The sequence below is a fragment of the Miniopterus schreibersii genome (assembly GCF_964146895.1).
Source record: "Miniopterus schreibersii genome assembly, chromosome: 21".
Lineage (NCBI taxonomy): Eukaryota > Metazoa > Chordata > Mammalia > Chiroptera > Miniopteridae > Miniopterus > Miniopterus schreibersii.
The window spans coordinates 13,576,802-13,596,958 of NC_138123.1; the positions used below are offsets into that span (position 1 = coordinate 13,576,802).

A 20,157-nucleotide genomic window follows, 5' to 3' on the forward strand; every position below is an offset into this window, starting at 1 on the left:
CCTCCCCCAAGCCACAGGGAGAGAAAGGCTGAGACTCTCCAGTGGGGGATGGTCTCTGACAGCAGATTCCCTCAGTAGGAGAAGCAGCTGTGGCCACTGTCACCACCACGAGCCTGTCCCATTACACCTCCTCTTTCCTGATTGCTAAACATCCATGATAATCATCCCTTTAAATTAACGCACCTTAAGGGTGGGAAAGACAGTGCCAAGAGCCTAGTGACACGCCTGAGGTCACAGAGCGGAACTAAGACCAGTGACAGGGGTGGTCTGTTGAGCCCTGGATGACTTTGGTTCTTTATTATTTAATGTCTCCCCTCGTCCCAGTTCCCAGTCCTTCAGGACTCGTGCGTCTTTGAAATGTCACAGAGAATCCAGACGGGAACTGGCCCAGGGTGCAGCCGAGGAAAAAGACAAAATATCTGAGAGTAATTTATAACATGTTTCGTTTTGTGGACACAGCAGAAATTCTTAATTATAACAATTTTATATTCCAAGGAGCATCAATTTGCTTTGAGATCTGCCCAAGGGAATCAAATGTTTCTTATGACCTGTTTGGCAAGCTAGATTTTAAATGTGATGTAATACTTTTAAATGAAACGGCACTGATTTTCTCAAATTTTATTTCAAAACATCATCTATTTTTGTGGTGATGTGAATTATCATTTAAAGAGAGCTTTCTCAGATAGCATCTCATTTATCGCACATGGCAGCCTGGCTATGCAGGTGTAATTTCCCCTTTACAGGTCAAGACACTGAACTCCGCACGGTGCCAGATGGGTACCAGATTTATCAGGGTGATCACTTCATAAGTTATACAATGTCTAATTGCTACGTTGTACACCTGAAACTAATATAATATTTTAAGTCAACTATAAATGAAAAGTAAAAAAAATATTTAAAAAATAAAATAAAAGCAACTTGTCCAGCAGAAAGGTCTGGTCCTTTGAAGTTAGAATCAGCATTTTTCCTTTATTACCCTGTCTAAGGAGGCCAGATAAACTGCAAGTAAAAGATGCCAGAATTTGCTTTTTTCTACCAGCCCACAGGAAAAGATGAAATGAACCAAGCAGCTTAGTATACATGGTACCGCCGGGCAGGTCTGACGCATAAGAAACGTTGAAATATGTAATAATTACCTCTGTGAATAAGATGATTTTTCCTCCAATCCTGCCCCATTTACAGCTGGGAAAACCAATGTCTCCAACCTTTCTCAGGAGTCAGGTACTTTCTATCATTTTTAACTCAAAGCCTTGTCTCCACACACTTGCTTCTGATGTTGAATGTTAACATTTGCAGACTGATGTCCCAGGAAAGAGCCCCTTTTCTTCCCAGACTCGTGACCCAGACCGGCATCGCTGCGTCTCTCCCACTAACACGCACGCCATTTAAATAAAAAAACCGCACACGTGTTTAGGAAATCTGAATGGCCAACCTATTATTTCATGGATAAAGTTTGCAACAAAAGGATTTAACAGATTAATTACTGAAGCTGTGTAGACGTGAGCACTAAGGATTGGCTAATGGCCTGCCTGCACATCGCTACAGCGAAGAGAGAATTCTAGATAATCCACGATTAATGTGGGAGCTACGGCTCTCGGTGGGCGAGCCAGTTACTGCAAAGGTTGGGGTTGGATTAGCTTTAGATAAGATTAAGTTACGCAGATACTGTTAAAATGTCCCCACAGGCCGGCGATTATGGAGTGTTAGCCAAGCTATGGGATGGCTGAGAACAGTGCGCACAGACAGGCACATAAATCCTAATTTTTGATATTTTCCAGACCAGGGCCCTGTGCTGCTCCGTCCTGGTCTCGGCGCCTTCGCTTTCCCTGCCCATCCTGCCGGGGAGCCTGCGGGTGTCAGGGCCCCTGAGGTCGGCCGGTGGAGAAACCGAGGCGCTGAAGGTGGTGCTGCTATGGCAACATCGAGCAGCACAGTTACCTAAAGCTTTTGTTTCTGAGTTTCAACAGACAAATATTTAAGAAATGGCTAGTCATTCTTTCTATCATATGCTCTCATTACTTCCCCTCCCTCCTTCCCTCCCCCTCCCTCTTTCCCTCCTCCCTCCCTCCTTCCCTCCCCCTCCCTCTTTCCCTCCTCCCTCCCTCCTTCCCTCCCCTCCCTCCTTCCCTCCCCCTCCCTCCTTCCCTCCTCCCTCCCTCCTTCCTCCCCCCTCCCCGTCCGCCCTCCCTGGCTGTGGGGTCCACGGCAAAGGTCAAGGACTACAGCATCGGCCACTTCTAGTGCTGACCTCCCTCCACCACTGGGGACCAGGAGGCCTGAGGCAACTCCCGGACCTGCATTCATCCCTATGTGTAAAATAGGTATAAAGACACCTGCTTGCTTTATAATAATTATAAGGAATATTCTGGTAACAAATGCAGAGCTTAGCCTGGTACCTGGCATATAGCCGGTGCTCACGGAACCTGAACCGTCTCTGCTTTCCCACTCAGCCAGTGTTTACAGGGCTCCTCCCAAGGCCGGCAGCATGGGGGGGCAGGATAAGAGGGGAGGCCTTTCCTCTGAGGGTCTCACCGCCTAACCGAGGAGCCTGGCTGGGTTAGTCGGATTTTCACAGCTTGCAGGAAAAAAGAACCGAGTATACAAACTCTGCAGGAATTCTGAAAATAAATTGGCATTGGTTTTCACATGGTGACTTATTTTGTTATCAGGAAACATGCATGACCGCCCACCGTGGGTGGCCACATGCCTGGCATCGTGGCTAATGGCCTGGTCACAGGGAGTCATGATCTAGTCATACGAACACTCAAGGCAAACAGTTTTCATCACTACTTAGTTTTAAATAAAAAGACAAGGTGATTAATATCAGTTATGTTCTCCTGTTTGAACTAGTATATGAATAAAAACTGGAAATATCTGATCACAGGGATGTGGAAGATACATGCAAATGGTATCATTCATCGCAAGGAAAACGCTGAGCACTGAGCAACTTAACGGAGCCGGCTGAGCACCCGCTTCCACTGCGGCCGCGGGAGGACCACCTGACGTCTGTTTTAACTGCCCCACGTTGTGCTGAAGCAGGTTAAATCTGACCAAAATAAAGCCTGCTATTTGGGAAAACAGGGAATGGGAAGAAAAGTTAGATGCTGAAGAAATATCTTAGAAAAACACCCAGGGAGGAGAATGCAGATCTGGCCTGGGACGCTGCACTGGGCTATCTGGAAGAATATAAATAACACAGAGCAGTCATTTGGGGTCGACTAGATTTTCCTGCGAAAACATACTTTCGATTCTGTCAAACTATAGGCCCTCCCAATGGCCCCGGGCTCCAAACCACAATCAAAGTAGGTCCAAGAAAGTGTACGGCACATGAGAGAGAGTGGCATTTTTTCCTCAGGGCGCCTCTAGTGTGCTTAAGGCCCCCTCACAGTCAACTTACGTGTCACTGTGGGTGGCAGGGGGACGGAAAATCACTTCGTGATCACAGGAGGAACTCCCGGGCAGCCCCCCTCACAGGCACTGCCTCTGCCCGGCCGCCTGGCATCAGCCCTGGGCCTCCTTCCACATTCACCTGGTGACGTGCCTGGAGCCTGGTGTGCTGTATACGATCGGCCCCCAGTGACTCATGCACTGCGACGAGGCCCCTTTTCCATCACTTGAATCTGAGCTGTCCTCGGGAATGGCTTTGGCCAACAGGACGCGCTCTCTGTTCTGAGGCTGAGCCGTAAGAGGCCTTGAAGGGTCTGTGCCCCCCTTTGGGAATCCCAAGGCCGCCTGGCTGTAAAGATGCCCAGTCCCGCCCACAGGGGGCTGAGCGGTCCCATGGAGAAGAGCCAATGTGCCATGGTGGCAGCTGGCCCTGACGTGGCCCTGTGGACCTTCTGGTCCCCTTCGTCTGCCGGCTGAACACAGCTGCGTGAGTGACCCCAGCAGCAGAGCCACCAGTCAACCCACACAATAGCGAGAAATAACAGGACCCCCGTGCTGTCTGAAACCGTTACACTTTGCAGTGGTTAGCTATGCTTCCCCTGCCCGAACGGCTGTGAGGCGAGGCCAGAACACTCAGCTGGGAGGGTAGGGAGGGCCTGCGTGTGACCAGGAGCCGCAGGCAGGCAGATGCCCTAAGCCTCCGCCATCTGGTTAACCCTGAACCCTTCCACACCGGCGGCTTTCTAAAGAAGCTGGAGGCCACATGCAACGTGAGGCAGACACTGTAGCTCAGACTCAACCAGGCTGACTCTGAAAGTTCTTCCTTGGAATTCAAGAAAAAACCAGAAAGCTCTGAAAATAGATGATTCTGGGCATTATTGTATTGGAGACGTGTACTTTCCACCCCTCCTGTAACATTTTCTGGCATTTGTGCAAAATTTCAGGGGAGCGCCCCTCTGACTGTCCTGTGGAATCTGACTGCTACTCTCAGCCCGGTGACCTTTTCCAAAACAGGCTCCCTAAGCTCGATTCCGACAGTGTGTACAGATGCCCAGAATATACACCGAAATCATCAAACCCAGAAGGAAAAGACCTTTGTACGAATTTATTTAGCAACGTTATTTATAAAGGAGTGGACATTCACAAAGCTGCGCTTAGCAATTCTCATTCTAAGAGCCCGAGGATGTGGTCCTCTGGGGGTGATGCTGTTAACGATATGAAATAGCAGCAGCTTGTTCTTGGCTAAAAGATGACCTTCTGTCCCTGTGACGTTCCAGCTGGCTGTGACCTGGCCCTACTCTCCTTTCTAGCACTGTCCGTGACCCCTTCCTTCCCAGCCCCGTGGACCTCTTTGTTACATACCAGCTGTCCCCCCCCCTCCCTCCTAACCACGGCCTCCCCTTCGCTCAGCCCGTCCAGTCCGATTCCCCTCTCTGTCCCCGGGCCCCGTCGGCCCTCATTGGGCACCAGTTGCTCATTCGGGTCCGTCTTCCCAGGGAGGCTGCGAGCTCCTAAGTGGGGCCTTCGCTTCTGCTCTCACAGCGCCCAGGGCTCGATAAATGTCTCCTTGAGGGAACATCAGACTCGTCTGTCCAATTAGCTCCAGGATATAGTCACTTGGATCAAGGGCATTTAAAATGAAAATATCCAAAATGGAGCTCTCGCTCACACCTCCAGGTGCAGGAACCCTGCTCCTCACCCGGCTGCCAGTTGCAGGAATTGCGCCTCCGCCCGCCGAGGCACCCCACCTAGACACCGGGAGCACACGGAGCCTAGCATCCTCCCCCCTTCCCAGCATCTGGTCCGCCCCGGCCCTCCCCACCTCCCAGCTCTTCTGTCCCCACCATCCCCCTCTGCTTGGGTGGCTACAGACATTCCCAAATGGTCTCCCCATTTCTGCTTTTGTCCCTTTTGAGTGCATTCCCCACACAGCTGCCAGAACAACCTCAAAGTATAAATCAGGTGAGTCATTTCACTTTCCAGAACCCTCCGTGGCTCCCTATTTTGCTCAGAATAGAATGCAGTCCCCTCACCCTGCATCAAGGCCCCATGTGCCCGGGCCTCCTGCTGCCCCCCGGTGCAGGATGCTCCCAGGGCTCCTGCCTTGTCAATCCAGCACCGTGGGTCCCTGGCCTGGGCAGTCATCCTCCCGTCCTCCGCTCCAGCCTCCCCTGACCAGCGCATCTCATGCAGCAGCTGCTCACCTCACCCCCTCAGTAATGTTAAGGTCCCAGAACCTTATCTATTCACTTCCTTCCCAGCTCTTTCCCCGCCCCGGCGCTAGTTTGCTCACATTTACTGGTTACTTTGCACGCCTCCCTCTGGAGGTGAGCACCACCGGGGTGAGACTTTCAGGCGACGTGCCCACTGAGTCTCTAGCTTTACAACTTAGCCAGACACAGAGGAGGTGCCAGGAAGACATGCAGTGAATGAAGATATAACTAGAGAGCACAGGACAGGGACCTGAGTGCATCTGTCACCCTAATCCCCACACACGCCAGGGCACAACCTGATGGGAAAACTGGGCCAGACGTTCAAGGTTCAGGTGGACGCAGCAACCAGAGCGATGACCATTCATGCAGGGCCTGCGCAGACATTGTCTCATTTAAATCACACAACAGTGTGAGGCAGCCACTCTGACTGGCTCTGAACCCTGCCCACCTGCCCTCACCAACCCCCATACCCGTGACCCACAGAACCAGGCTCAGCTTTAGGTCTGGCTGAACCCACATGGAGCCCATGCATGTTCCATGACCTCCCGTGGCTTCTGAGTTTTTCCCAGAAGAACTGAACCAAAGTCCTGCCTGGCTACCCCACAGGCTTACACCAGACCACGTTTCCCGTCTTCACCCCCTCGGGTGACCGTTTATGTGGGGACCCCAGGTGCAGGCATGGAGTCCTTCCTCCTCAGTGCCTCCGACAGCGTCCACAGCACGGGGATTCTTACCTCGGAACTCCAGTCCTCGCAGTTGAAAGGTGACAAGCCCATTTCCAATTTCAATCAGGTGAACAAAAGCATTGAGGTAATCTGAGGCCAAAATAAAGCAGTCGCCGGAGCTGTAGTTCCCCCACCGGCCGAGAACCAAGTCTCCGCAGAGGGACTCCTGGAGGGACCTTGTCAAGTGCTCGTAAAAGATGGAGTTGAGATTGTTGTCATCGTTGGCTAAAGACAGAACGAGAAACACGCCCGGTGAATGCTTGCCCCCGCGCTCAGCCCTGGGAAGCACAGCTGTCATCTGATCAAGGCTTTTCAGATGCTTCAGCCATTTCAGCGGATTTCGTGAGGCCTCCTATTCGTCCCTTTATGCGTTTTCCAGGCATTCTCACCTACACAGAGGCTTGAAGTAGGGTCTAAGTGCGGCCACTTACAAGTTCCTCTCTCCAGCTGTGGCCACTCGTCTGCGCTCTAGACCTCACACCCACTTGCCCACTTACATCCCCCTGCATGTCTCAGAGGCTCCTCACCTTCAACACGCCCAGGTCGGGCCCCTTCTGTTCCCTATCTCGGTGAACGGCACCGACAGCCAGTCAGCTGTAGCCTAGGGACCTTGGGTCCCGCTCCTTCACACCCACGTCTCTCACTTTTACTTTCTTCTGATATTTTCGCACCTTTCTACCTTTCCCCATTTCCATGACCTGTCTCCCATCCCGAGCTACGTGATTCCTCAGGAGGACAAGCGCGGCGGTCGGGTGGATCGCCCGTGCATCCTCGCTGGGACCCGCCGATCTGCTCTACACCAGGCGGAATCAGCTTTTTAAACTGAACGGCTGGACTTGGACGTGCTACCCAGGGCCTCCCAGCCCCGTTACTTAGAGCCCTTGGTGGTTTCTCAGTGCCGTTAACATAGAGACAAGATTTCCTACCACCTACAACAGGGTCCCACATCATTCATCACTCACAGGAGGGTCCCACGTCATTCATCACTCACAGGAGGGTCCCATGTCATTCATCACTCACAGGAATAGGCTAGGACGGTCCTGAGCAAGCCCAGGGTACATGGCCACACAGGAGGCACTGCGCCATCCCCTCCCTTCTTGTCACCATCCTCACCTCACACAAGGTCCTCCTCACCCTCTGTGCTCAGCAACACGGATCTTCATTCATTCGAGTGGCTCACGTGCGTTTCCCTCCCTGGGCCTTTGTAGACACTGAGCTTTGGGCCTGGGTTGTCGTATATCCCTCGCTGCTTTAATTCTGCTATCTGTAGCCCGCAGCTCCATCGCCCTTCAGGAGACCTCTGACCACCCGCTGGGCCAAACCCCCTCTTCCCAGCTCTCAGCACCGTGATCCTCTGCTTAGACACACTGGTCACAGTTGAAATTGGACTTTTGCTTTTTGTGTGTATTTGCTTTTATGGCCATTTGACTAACATCTGATTCCTCCAACACACCATAAAGTGAAGAAAGATGGGTCTATGTCTCTTTTGCTTATTTCTATATCCCGACACTGGCAGAATTTCTGACATGATTAACTAAATATCTGCTGAATAACAGATGACACCACAGACTGTTCGGCTTCTTTAAGAGAAATTGTGTTTTTAAGAACATACCTATTAAGTAACTCCAGGGTGTTTTTTGTAATCAAAGTCATTGAGGTATAATTTATCAACAGTAAATAGCTCACTCTAGTTATCTATCTGCTAGCATATAGGTAATTGTTGTTAGTATTATATATCATATACAAATATATATTACGTATTATAGAAATAGATATAAATTATTAGATTATATGTAGGTTCCATTTAGTGTTTTAAAATTATATATGTACATGAAACTCAGATTTATTGAGTAATAATTTATGCAGAGTAAAAGTCACCCTTTTCAGTATACAATCCTATGGGTTTTAAAGAATGCCTATAGTCCTGTAACCAGCCCTCGGGGGAGGCACTGAGATCACCCATGTTGCACGTAGCCGTGGTGTGTTCTCTCGCTGCTGAGCACTGGTCCTGTGCATGGACGACAGTGTGTTCATTCACTCATCAGTGAAGGATTGGGGTGTTTCCAGTTTGGGTGATTATGAGTAAACCCACTAAAATATCCATGAACGGAAGTTTGTGGGAACAGTTGTCATTTCTCTAGAGTAAACCCCTGGGGGTGGGATTGCTGACCTCTGGGGTGGCCGTGCCATTTTTATAATCCCCCCTTCACGGTGACTGAGAGTTCGGTGGGAGCAACTATGGCCTGTTTGTTCAGCTTTAGCCACTCTAACTGGGTGGGTGGTGGCACCAAGGGGAGGGTGAAGGACAGACAGATACAGCAAAGATGAAATGACAGAACGGCCTGCTTCACAGCGGCAGCCCTGGGTCTGTGTGTTCGGGCGGTGTGGAATTTGGGGTCCATGGTGCATTTCCTCTATCTCACTGCTGGGCCCCGACTCCTTTCGCTCCCTCCACTGCATGTCTCATGGTGAAGGAGAGAGACTTTTTTGAGAAGACGGAATGGACTGGGAAGTCCTCCTGGGTTGGGTCTTGTGGGTGGAGGAAAGTCTACATTCAGAACTTTTATTTTAGGAGAATCTTTTCTTTGGGGAGTAAATGCTGGCTCTGGAAAGTCAGAGATGCACAATGTTGCTCAGAAGAAAACGTCAGGCTCCAGTCTGGGCGATATTGGAGTGGGGCAGACTCAGGGAGGTCCAAGATGGACTATGGGTCTGAACTGGGTTTCCCTGCTCTTCCCTTTGGAAACTGAAGCACGACTGGGGGGCAGAAAGGGGAAGACTGGCCCTAGGTGCTCCTTCCTAAGTGTGCCGAGCCACCTCTGAGAAATCTCTGAGACAATACTATCAAATTATAAACGTCGTTGCTAGGCATTCATGACAGTAAAAAGCTGAATTGAAATTAGTGTATTTGTAACCTAATTATGATTACTTGAAAGAAATAAACTGTTGTGTGGGCTGAGTCCTGTCACGTAGTCTAATGAAGGGTCAGTGTGCTCGCTTTCTGCGCAGGTGAAGCCTGCCTGACCCGCATCACGCTCATTTTCTATGATGACTCTGAGACACTAATTAGAGGTTATTTTGAGTCTCTGCAGTTTTAAAGGAAGGGCCTGAATGAGAAAATTAACTTTTGCTTAATTGTTCAAACTGTTTGATGCTTAAATAAACAAAACCATTGAATCCACCCAAAGTGGAGATCTTCTCAGAACACAATGACCACACATCTGTGTAATTAGATAAAATGAGACAAAATTATGAATAACTTAAGGCGCAGTGCCCTTGTGACACTGTCCATGTGCCCGATATCCATGGCCCTGCAGTGTCAAGTCCCCCAGCTACACTTTAGAGCTATCTGTACCCACCTCTAAGTTGTACTGACATAAAGTTCAACAAAGAAATAAACCTGTCTCTCCAGTTAGTTTCAAATTTCAACTGATGATTTCGAATTAATCATGTACATGGAATTCAAACACATAATACGCATGATACGATTCTCCCTAAACAAAATTTCTGGCACAGGGGAGAGTGAAGTAGATAAACAAACAAGTTAAAATTTGCATTCTGATATGAGCAAAAAGAGGTAGAATGATTAAAAATTAGAGTATGGAAAGAAAAAAGTAAAATAATTTTCTAGCAGGTAAATCCTTCCATAGCTTAATGTTGAACAAAATTTCTGAAGGCTTCTGGACCCTAGATCGTGGACCGTGGAAAGGCTTGCCTTTAGGGACAAGTCAGTGTCCTATACAGCTCATTTTCCAAAGAATTTTATACTAAAAGAGCAAGGTTTATAGTCTGTATTTGATGTTTATCGCACAGAAACAAACAGGTCTTAATTAACAGAGGCATTTAATACTGAATCAATCCTAAATAATGGACGAATTCACTTCCAGACCACATCCTGTGCTTGCCCAGTCTATCCGCACAGCTCTGCCTTCCAGTCCGCACGGTCACCAAGACATGCGCTGTCTCCACAACAGCTTAAAACAGTGCGTCCTGAATCCCCTCTGGATTGAAGGAATCCATCTATACAACAAGTAAATGGTCTTAATAAAAGAGAAGGAAGGGGGCGCCTTACCTGGATCCCTTTCAATCTGGACCACCAGCCTTGTGTTGGAATTATCCACGCGCCTCGTACTACAAGGGGCCACAAAATGCAAAGCCGTGGTTAGACGCCTCCGAGTGAGAGCGCCGCGCGTGGCGGGAAGCCCAGGGCAGATGCAGCTCTCGCGGCCCATGCGGGTGGTGGCTCCCATTTGACAGCGCTGCAGAGGGGGGGTCTCAGGGTACAGAAGACGGAGGGAGACATGCAAGAATCGCGTGGAGGAGACGGGAGCTCTCAGGACCAGGGCGATGGCCTCGCGCCTCACCCATTTGGCGCCCCGGACCCAAAAAACCAAAGCAGGCGCTGGGCTGCCAGTGCAGGGCCACCCGCTCTCAGAACTTGACAGAGGTGCAGCCACAGGCACCTTTCTTCTCAAACCGGCCCCAGGAAACCCTGGCGAGCAGTCATCGTCTCCACCACTTGATTCCAAGAGCTGGGGGTGGACTTACAGGCCTCCTTAGGGTGAACCACAAAGACGCAAACAGCTCTCACCAACTTAGGAGAAGACAGATTGCCGGCAGCCGTGGCCACAAGTGGCCACCAGAACCAGTCTGAAACCTCTTCAGCAGGACAAGTGACCTCAGTCCACAGCTTTTGTAAACCGGCCAATCCACGGTGGCCCCTTGCTTCTAAGAGCCATAGGGTGAGGGACAGACTCACTCCAGACTTCTGAGGGGTGACCCACCACCAACAGTCTCCCCAATAACTGCCTGTGGAGGTGGTGCCACCCCACTGATGCCTCTAAAACCTCACCTGTCCCCGAGTTTCACCCGTCCCGGCGCCCCTCACAGTTGCCGTAGTCTGCTCTGCTCGGAGACTGTGCCTGCCCAGCACCGCCTTCTTGGTTCAGACCCTGAGTGGTGGTCTCGTCGTTACTTTGAAGGGTGAAATACGGAACTGATGTCAACCATGTGAAGTTGGTGATACTCAGCTATTTATGGCCCATAAAATGGCAATTTCATATGGTTAAACCTAAGCCATTAAGAAAGGGCTTTCACCACAAATATGTCATTGAACAAAGGTTACGTACAAGTTTGAACATAATGAGGGTCCTACAATAATTGTGAAAGAACTGACCTTTAGCACGCCCGTCCCCTGCCCCTGCTGTCACTCTGTCCTTCGCTGTCTCTGCTCCCACCCCGCTGGCCTCTTCCCAGGTGACCTCCTACTCCCGACACCCCTCCCCTGCATCCTTGGGACTGCGTGCCCTCCACGCCCTTCCAGTCCCGCCCTCTCTTCCTCCCGACTCCTCTCACCCTTCGTCTAGCTCAAGTCCCAGCCCCCCGGGAACCCTTCCCAGGCCCGCTCCGGGTGAGACCCACGTGCCATGAGGTGTCCCACGCACTGCACCTCTCGCCGTGGGTGGTATTACTAACAGTGATGACAGAATTACCATGTGTCTAATCGTAACGGAGTAAGTAGCACTTACTTATATAAGTCGCTTACAGGTATTACCCGTTGTCTCGGAGAAGGGGTCTGAGATGCGGTGGGGTTAAGTGACGTGCCCGAGGTCACAGAGCTAGCAGGTGGCAGAGCCCGGCTTTGAGCCCGGATGGGCTGGCTCTGGAGCCTTCACTCCACACCAGGCCGCACATTTCTTTGCGTGATTATTTGATGTTTTTTAAAACCTCACCTGAGGATTTTTTTCTATTGATTTTTAGAATGGAAGGGGGAGAGAGAGTCATCGACGTGAGAGAGCGACGCTCTAACCGCTCAGCCAAACTGGCCAGGGCTGATTACTTCATCTGCCTCTCACACCAGAGCCTAAGTATCGCAGGGCAAGCTGTTGGCTCACGACTGGCGTGAAGTAGTCACTCAATAAGTATCCGCTGAATGAACAAATGAACAGTCAAAGATAATGCTGCATCTGAAGCTGTTTGCTCTCACGACACCTGCTAAGAAGAAAGGACAGTGGCTGCCACATTTCAACTTGATCGCTGACGCCTGAGTATGACGTGACAAACGACGAACACTTGTTGGTAATGGTGCTTAAGAAGAAACCTAGGAACGCAGACTTCTGTGAATCTGTCTCTTGGAAATTAGAAGAGATGAAAAGAACACCTGGCCCTGGCCATGTGGCTCGGCTGGTGGGGGCGACGTCCTGTACACCAAAAGGTCGAGGGTTCGATTCCTAGTCAGGGCACACACCTAGGCTGCGGGGTCGAGCCCCCTGAGTTGCATACAGGAGGAAACTGAGAGATGTTTCTCTCTTATATCAATGTCTCTCCCCCTCTCACTTCCTCTCTAAAAATCAATAAAAACATTTCCTTGAGGATTAAAAAAAAAAGATGCCTGGATCGAAAGGTGATTTGAGTAAATGAAAAGCTCTGTCTTCGGAAAAGACAGTCTTCTCTCTCCCTTCTATGCCCGGGTACTTGCGAGCCGTCTGGGCAGGATCCCGACTGCGGCCGGGCCCGGAGAGAAGGGACATCCCGGGACGTCTCACGGGGCCATCGGCGCCGGCCGCTCTACCACCACCTCACGGCTCCTTCCAAATGCCTTCAGGCCGGCTTTGAAAAGGAAAGAGCCCAGGGGGCAGAAAACAAAGCGAACAACAAAATTCTTCCTGATGAAGGTCGAAATCCCCTGTCGACACAGCGCGTCCCTAAATGGAGTTTTAATTTCACCTTAAGACCTAGGACAAATGGAATTTCAGCAGCGGAATAAACAATTTTGAAAGTGGGACTGAGCCAAACGAAAGTCATTTACCAAACTCCTCAGGGGATTCCTCCACCTTCTAGCTGATGCTAACTGGGAAACTGTTTTCAAACGGCTGCAGCTGCAGGGCCCTGCATTCTGAGCCTGTCACCCGGGGCTGGGGCCCCCACCGCACGCTCCACGAAGGTGACCTGTCAGTCCTCTGGGGTAATCTGAGCTTCCTCCGGTGCCTTCCCCCAGTAAATCTGGTGCTTACCACTCAAAGGTGCTAATTAGCTCAGTAATTGGATTTCTGCCTTCACTGTCCTGCCGCATGAACATCAATTCTGTGGCTCAGAGAGAAATGGGGCTGATATCTCCTTCCCCGTCTCAGGGGAGCACAGAGAGCTGGTCCTGTTAGGTGCTCATCTGCACGAACCCCTCCTGTCACCTGCCCCGCGAGTCACGGTGTCCCAGGCAGCGCTGTCCCAAGTCTAGTAACAGTCCTGCCAGAGAAGCTGATTTACTCCCTTGGGGCGCCACGGGATGCGGAGAGCGCGGCTCGTTCCCGCCCTTGAGACTTCACTTTCCACCTCACGTCAAGCACCTTGTCTCAGATGGTTTCACCTGAGCAACTTACATAATTTAACAGTAAGGTACTTAATTACATTGCTTCAAATTCCCGTTTGTCAGCACGCGCAGACTGGCGGTGGTGGTACTCCCATTTTTTGTTGTAAATCCTCAGCTGAGGATGTTTTCTACTGATTTTCAGAGAGAGTAGAGGTTTTTAGAGAGTGGGAGGGGGCTGCGAGAGGGAAGGAGGGATGTTAGAGAGACACACTGATTGGCTGCCTTCCGCACGAGCACAGCTGGGGCCAGGGATCGAACCTGCGACCCAGGTGTGGGCCCTCGACCAGGAATCACGCCAGCGACGCTTCCGTGGGTGGGCCGATGCTCTGACCACTGAGCCACACCAACCAGGGAGAAGTATTCCCATTTTTTGATGGGAAGTGGGAAGTGTGACAGGCTGGAGAGAGAAGTCGGATGGTGTCTGCTCACCTGGCAGCCCCCAGCTGGAGCTACGAGTGGGCTGGAGTTCATTCCTGCGCAGGACGGTCTTAGGGAAACCCGGACACTCAGAGCTTAAAGAGGAAAGGACTGTCACCATTCAAGTTGAATATATACCCAAGGTCCATCGGGTTGGTTTCTCATCTTTAATTTTTGCTCCACTGACGACCATAGCATTCCCCTCAAGGCCAGTGGCATCTCCTGGCTGCTGAGTCACCGTGTTCTTCACAATGACTTGGCGTAAGAGAAATTCCCTGAGGACTCAGGTGACCTCTAGCCTGTCCAGCATCCGGGAGGCCTGGTTTAGTGCTGGTTGCCCGGCACCTTAGGGGGTGGCTATGGGGCATGTTTGTCAACACAGCGCCTTTGATGGGCCTGGGCTTTGACCTTCAAGGCCACAGAGCTCAGCTCAGTTGGGCTATTCCTCCTTCCAGGCCAGCAGATGCTCTTTGGGTGACATGGGTGTGAGCCACCTCCTGAATCTTGGACTGAATTCCTCGGAACCCTGGAGGTTTTAAGAAAGCTGTTGACTGTTTAATTTATATTTTATCTACTTTTCTCTAGTTGCCCTCAGCAGGGAAGGCTGGTCTTGATTAACCCACATGCTATTACAAGAAATTAAACTATTGCTGTTTGTAGAAATTATGAAAAGAGGGAATTCTTTCGAAGTGACTAGTAAACAGCATGGGGCAAAAGTAGGTCCACAGTTGTGAGTACACAAAACAGAGTTTATTCTTGCATTATTATTTATTAATTATTGTATTATTTTCCATACAAACTGTAAAACTATTTTTGCCCCACCCTGTATAATCGGCATGTCTCAATATTCCACGGGCACTTGAAAAGGCACATCCCACTCTGTATGTACATGTACGTGCACATGTGTGTTCTGTGATACACGTCAGAGCTACGTTAATTACATTAGTCTTCTACATCTTTTCCTAATTTTTGGTCACTTGGCTGGTCATAAACTGTGAAGAGTTCATTTCCTACCACTACTATGTTTCTATTTCTTAACAAATTTCCTTTTATTTTTTTCTTTATGAGTTTTTCTGAGTTAATGCATTAACATGTACCGGTTATATCTTCATTGTGAACTTTAGTCTTTCCTGTGATAAATGTTCCTGATCTTAATGGCTTTTACCCACAATTCATCTTTGTTTAATATTAAACCACAATCTCTACTGTAATTTGTTTGCGTTTGCCTGATATTTTCACCCATTCTTTTATTTTCGACTTTTCCAAGTCGACATGTTTTAGTTGGTCTTTGTGTTTGGTGTCCAGACAGATGCACTTGATCATATTTCTGTCATCGGAGTTTATGTGATTATCTGAATTTTACTGTTTAACTCTTGAACACACTGCACTGTGGTCTGATTATAACATCATAAAGGCAGTAATAGAAAGTCATAAATTAATACCGCAAACAACGTTGTTGCAATAAATTTAAAAACTCAAATAAAACAGACTTTTCATTCTAAATACACGTCCAGCTTATTTGCCTGGCTTTCTGTAGTTCTGGAGGGCCTGAGCCTGAGCCTGCTGGTTATTTTGGTCGCTGACTTTTGTGCCTGCTGATGTTTGCCTCCCGTGTTTAGTGTCACTTGGAACGCTCCTTCCCATGGGATTTAACTGCAGGTTCGTTGAAGGATGTCCCTCGATAATCACCTTACATTTGCTTCTGTCTTTTATCCGAGAGGTTTTAGATGCTAGCACCACTCTTACGTTGCCTTCTCAACCGGAGGATTCCCAGACGAGGGTGCTGTCATTTTAACCCACACACGACAGGTTCACAGTGCACTGGCCCCCATCTGGTCTCTGGCTGACACCGTGGAGTGTCCCCATCATGTCCCTGTACTGGGAACGCTGCTCCTTCACTGGGGGGGCTCAGTGCTGAAGTCTCGGTCCAGGCCTCCTGCTCTGTGGGCTCATCACCGGCAGGCCTTGGGTCCCCACGTCCCCCCCAGGTGACGGAGGCCTCCAACCCTGACCGCCTGCGATGGGGGCTTCGCTGGTTTCCGCTCCCTCTTCCTTCCAGCCCTCGGGGATTTTCCGACCCCCTGCTGCGCTCAAGCAGGATGGAGGAGAAACGTGACTAGCGATCATTTTGGGTCCTCGGAACAGCACTTGAAGTTTTGAGCTTTCTCTACTCGGCCACATCTCTAGAACTGAACTTTTCTAAGCCAAATATTCATTAAGGGAAAAAAAATACTTCAGTTGTACAACTTTCCGAAGAAATGCGTTTTCAGTTCCACTGTTTTCATCTCCTGCTTATAAAGCCTGCCGAGCGCTATCCTGCCCTTAGCACGAGGAGCCTCCGGGGCCGATTTTCAACCAGCCTTTTCTCCCCGTTTGAATTCCTTCAACTCTTCTTTTAAAAATAGATATTTTGATCCAATTTTTTATTTTTTTATTTTTTAAAAGTACATTTTATTGATTTTAAAGAAGGGAGAGGGAGAGAAACATCGAGGTGAGAGAGAAACATCGATGGGTTGCCCCCAGTGCACCCCGACCAGGATGGAACCCGCAACCTGGGCATGTGCCCTTCACTGGGACTTGAACCGGCAACCTCCTGGCGCACAGGTCGAAACCTAACCAACCGAGCCACACTGGCCAGGGCTAGATTTCTCTTTTTTTAAATGTAGGTATTTACAGCTATGAATTTTCCTCTAAGCACTCATTGTGCTACATCCCATAAGTTTTAATATATTATACTTTTTGGTACTAGTTTTGTTAAGTACTAGTATATGAAATATATCAAAAATTGTCCAAACTGAATAGCAAAAAACCAAGGAATCCAATTAGAAAATGAGCCAAAGACAGGAGTAAACATTTCCTGAAGAAATACCCCAATGGCAAATAGCTCAGCAAAAGGTGTTCAACATCAAAAGCTATTAGGAAAATGTAAATTAATACCACAGTGAGATATCACCATACACTTTTCATTCTGGCTAAAATAACTAGTGAAAACATCACTATACCGTCAAGGTGTGAAGGAGCTGGATCACTTATACATTGCTGGCGGGGTATAAAATGGTATAGCTCCTCTAAAATAACTGTTCGGCAGTTTCTTTAAAAAAACCTACCATACAAGCCCCGGCCGGGTAGCTCAGTTGTTGGAACATAATCCTGTGCACCAGAAGGACTGCAGGTTCAGTTCCTGGCCGGGACACACACCCAGGTTGCAGGTTCAGTCCCCGCTGGGGTGTGTATGGGAGGCAACTGACCTATCTCTCTCTCTCTTTCTCTCTATCTCAGGTGCACTTTCAAATCGATAAACATATCCTAGGGTGAAGATTAATAAAATAACAGCAACAACACACAAAAAAGCACCTACTGTGCAAGCCAGAAATTGCATTCCTGGGCAATTATCCCAGAGAAGTGAAGATTTATATTCACACAAAAATCTGCAGTTGAAGGTCTACAGCAGCTTCATTCATAACAATAAAAAACTGGAAATAACCCAGATGCCCTTCGATGGGTGAGTTGTCTGGCAGACTGTGGTACGTCTATACCATGGAACACTACTGAGCAATAAAAAGAGGCAAACTACTGACACATACCACTACCTGCAAGAATATCCAGTGAATTATGGTGAATGGGCCAATCCCACAAGGTTAAATAATGCATGTTTCCCTTCATGAAACATTCTTAAAATGACAAAATTATAGGGACGGAGTTAGGCAGGGGGTGGGGCCGGGAAGGAAGAGTGGAGCTTATCACAGGCACCAGGAGAGATCTTCGTGGTGATGGAAATCTTGACTGTGTCAACATTAATACCCTGGGTGGGATGGTTTTGCAGGATGTTAACACCTGTTAAACGGATAAAGGATTGTGGTGGATCCCTCTGTCTGGATTCTCTCAAGTGCATCTGAATCTATCACTAGCTAAAAATAATTAACTAAGAAACCTCCACAGCTAAGAGCAGGTCTGAATTTAGTTTCTACGATGCGTTCGTGGGTGATTCTCATTCCCGAACCTAACTTGCTTACATCTCAAATTGGTCTTGCTTCTCGCATTTCAGCCCCAAACTCCAAGCCGATCCAACCTTCAAATACAGGATGTGAAGTCCAACTATTCATTCACCGGAAAGTCATAAATATTTAGGGGGTGAAACATGTGTCTTCTTGTTGTGCATGTGCAACTAATAAAAATAGTAATAAAAAAAAATCCCAGTTGCACGCAGCTGGGCAAAGTCAGCCAAGTGCAGAATCGCATGAACGGAGAGGCCGAGGATTATGGCTGATTCGTGAGTATTGAGTGAGCAGGGCTCTGCTGGTCTCTCCCCCTGCACTTACGGTTTTGACTTCTGGGTGCTACCTCCTTGGGTAAAAAGAGGCCCACGGTCATTTATTTGACAGTGTGGTATTTAGCGTTGTGGGTGAAATTTCCCCCCGGGATGAAGCTATTTATTTTTTATCAGTTACTAGTGGAAAGCACAGAATGTGGTCAAGATGATCGCCACGCACAGCGAAAAGAAGCGTCAGCCCGACAGAGGGGGGGCGGCTACCTGCGCAGCCCCACTCAGCCCCGAGGAGCCGACTCGGGTCCTTCCCTTTCCAGGGCCTCTCGTCTCGGGAGATACAGCAGCTCGAGGGCAGTCTCCAAACATGAAGCCATTGAAACACGGCGCGGTGTTGTCACCGAGGGGTGTGGCACTGGATGAAATCACCCCAGTGGCATTCCCCACCGAGAGGGACGTCACCTCTCCTCCATTTATTCCCGCCCACAGCATAACCACACTGTGCTTTGCTTGCATTTGATCTTGAAATCGGTTACAAATCAGGGTAAACTAAAGAGATGCTCCGAATTCTACGCCCGTCTTGAGGCACCTTGTCAGTCAGGCAGACTGGCTCACAGTATTAATGAAGAGGAGGCTTGCGTGCAAGCGTGGCAGGTCCTGTTTGCGTTATTTGTGGCGGTGTAACCTATGGAAAACGATTCGCCTGGAGACATTGCACTAACACTAAGGCAGGGGCCTGCATCTTTGTCATGAAGCCTGATTTCTGTTCCTTAGTTTATAATTTGTTAAATTGTTTGAGGGTATAAAGGAGAGAATTGCTTCTTCTTGTGCTTCCCAGTTTTCTGAGTGCATAAAAGGGCAACCAAACACAGAACAGAGCTTTGGGTGGGAAATTAAAATACACAGCCGGATCTGCGCCTGCCCACTGCTTAACCCAGCAAAGACTCGCTCCAGCCCGGGGCAGGCAGTCACTCAGGGGACGAAGGAACGACTCCAGGTGAATGAAAAATTATCTTAGAATCACTACATCGGTCCATCTGGGTATAGACATTTTTTTAATGGGGAAAAAGAAATCGTATTTTTTCATCCTGACAATGATTTTCAAAATGATTTTCCAAATCCTAAAGTAGACTGTGCTGAATCTTGACTCCAGGCCCAGCTCATGCATGTCTCCTAGGTGTCCTTCTTTCGCCCCAGCTTTCCCCCAAACGGGTCCTTTGACAGCAGTGAGACACCTTCTAGAAGTTCCCCACGTGGCTCTAGAAAGCTAGGATTCTATCATTTCGGATTTCTCTTAAAATTAGGCTTTCAAAAAACTTCATTTTCTACCCAATTTTCTTTAAAATTCACTAAGAACTTTCTTTCCTTCCTTTCCCCCCAAACTCTAAGTAACCTCTCTCCAAAGCCTCCCTGTCTCTAGGAAGAAAAGCCCCAACTATGCAACCTCCAGCACAAATAAGCTTTTTAATGTAACATAGTAAGACATAGCAAAATAGAAAAGGAATGTAATACAGTCAATTATCCTTATTTTTATTAGGTAATTTTTTCCCCCTGATTCTCCTGTATGTGACTGTTTCCCTATTTCTGGTCATTTTTATTTAAAGACCCTTGCAGGGGAGCCTCAGCCTACTTCTTCCTGTTCACAGGGGGCAAACAGAGATCCAGGCGTGACGGGCGGCGCTGATGGATGTTTCCAGAGCGACGGGAAAGCAAGCCCGGCCTCCTCTTTCCCATAATGTACCCATTTCACGGATCTGTCAAGACCACTGGGCACCGCGAAGCAGC

The 20,157-nt window shown here is 49.0% G+C and overlaps 1 protein-coding gene across 1 annotated transcript in view; it reads right to left on the reverse strand.

Moving 5' to 3' along the window:
* The window catches only part of PCNX2 (pecanex 2), a 194,611-nt gene that overhangs the window by 30,665 nt on the left and 143,789 nt on the right, over window positions 1-20,157 (reverse strand). Inside the window, exons 24-25 of the mRNA XM_081123781.1 lie at window positions 10,398-10,456; window positions 6,335-6,550 (exon numbers count right to left, since the gene is read on the reverse strand). Of these exons, the coding sequence (XP_080979907.1) occupies window positions 6,335-6,550; window positions 10,398-10,456 (275 nt within the window). The remainder of the gene's footprint in view (window positions 1-6,334; window positions 6,551-10,397; window positions 10,457-20,157) is intronic.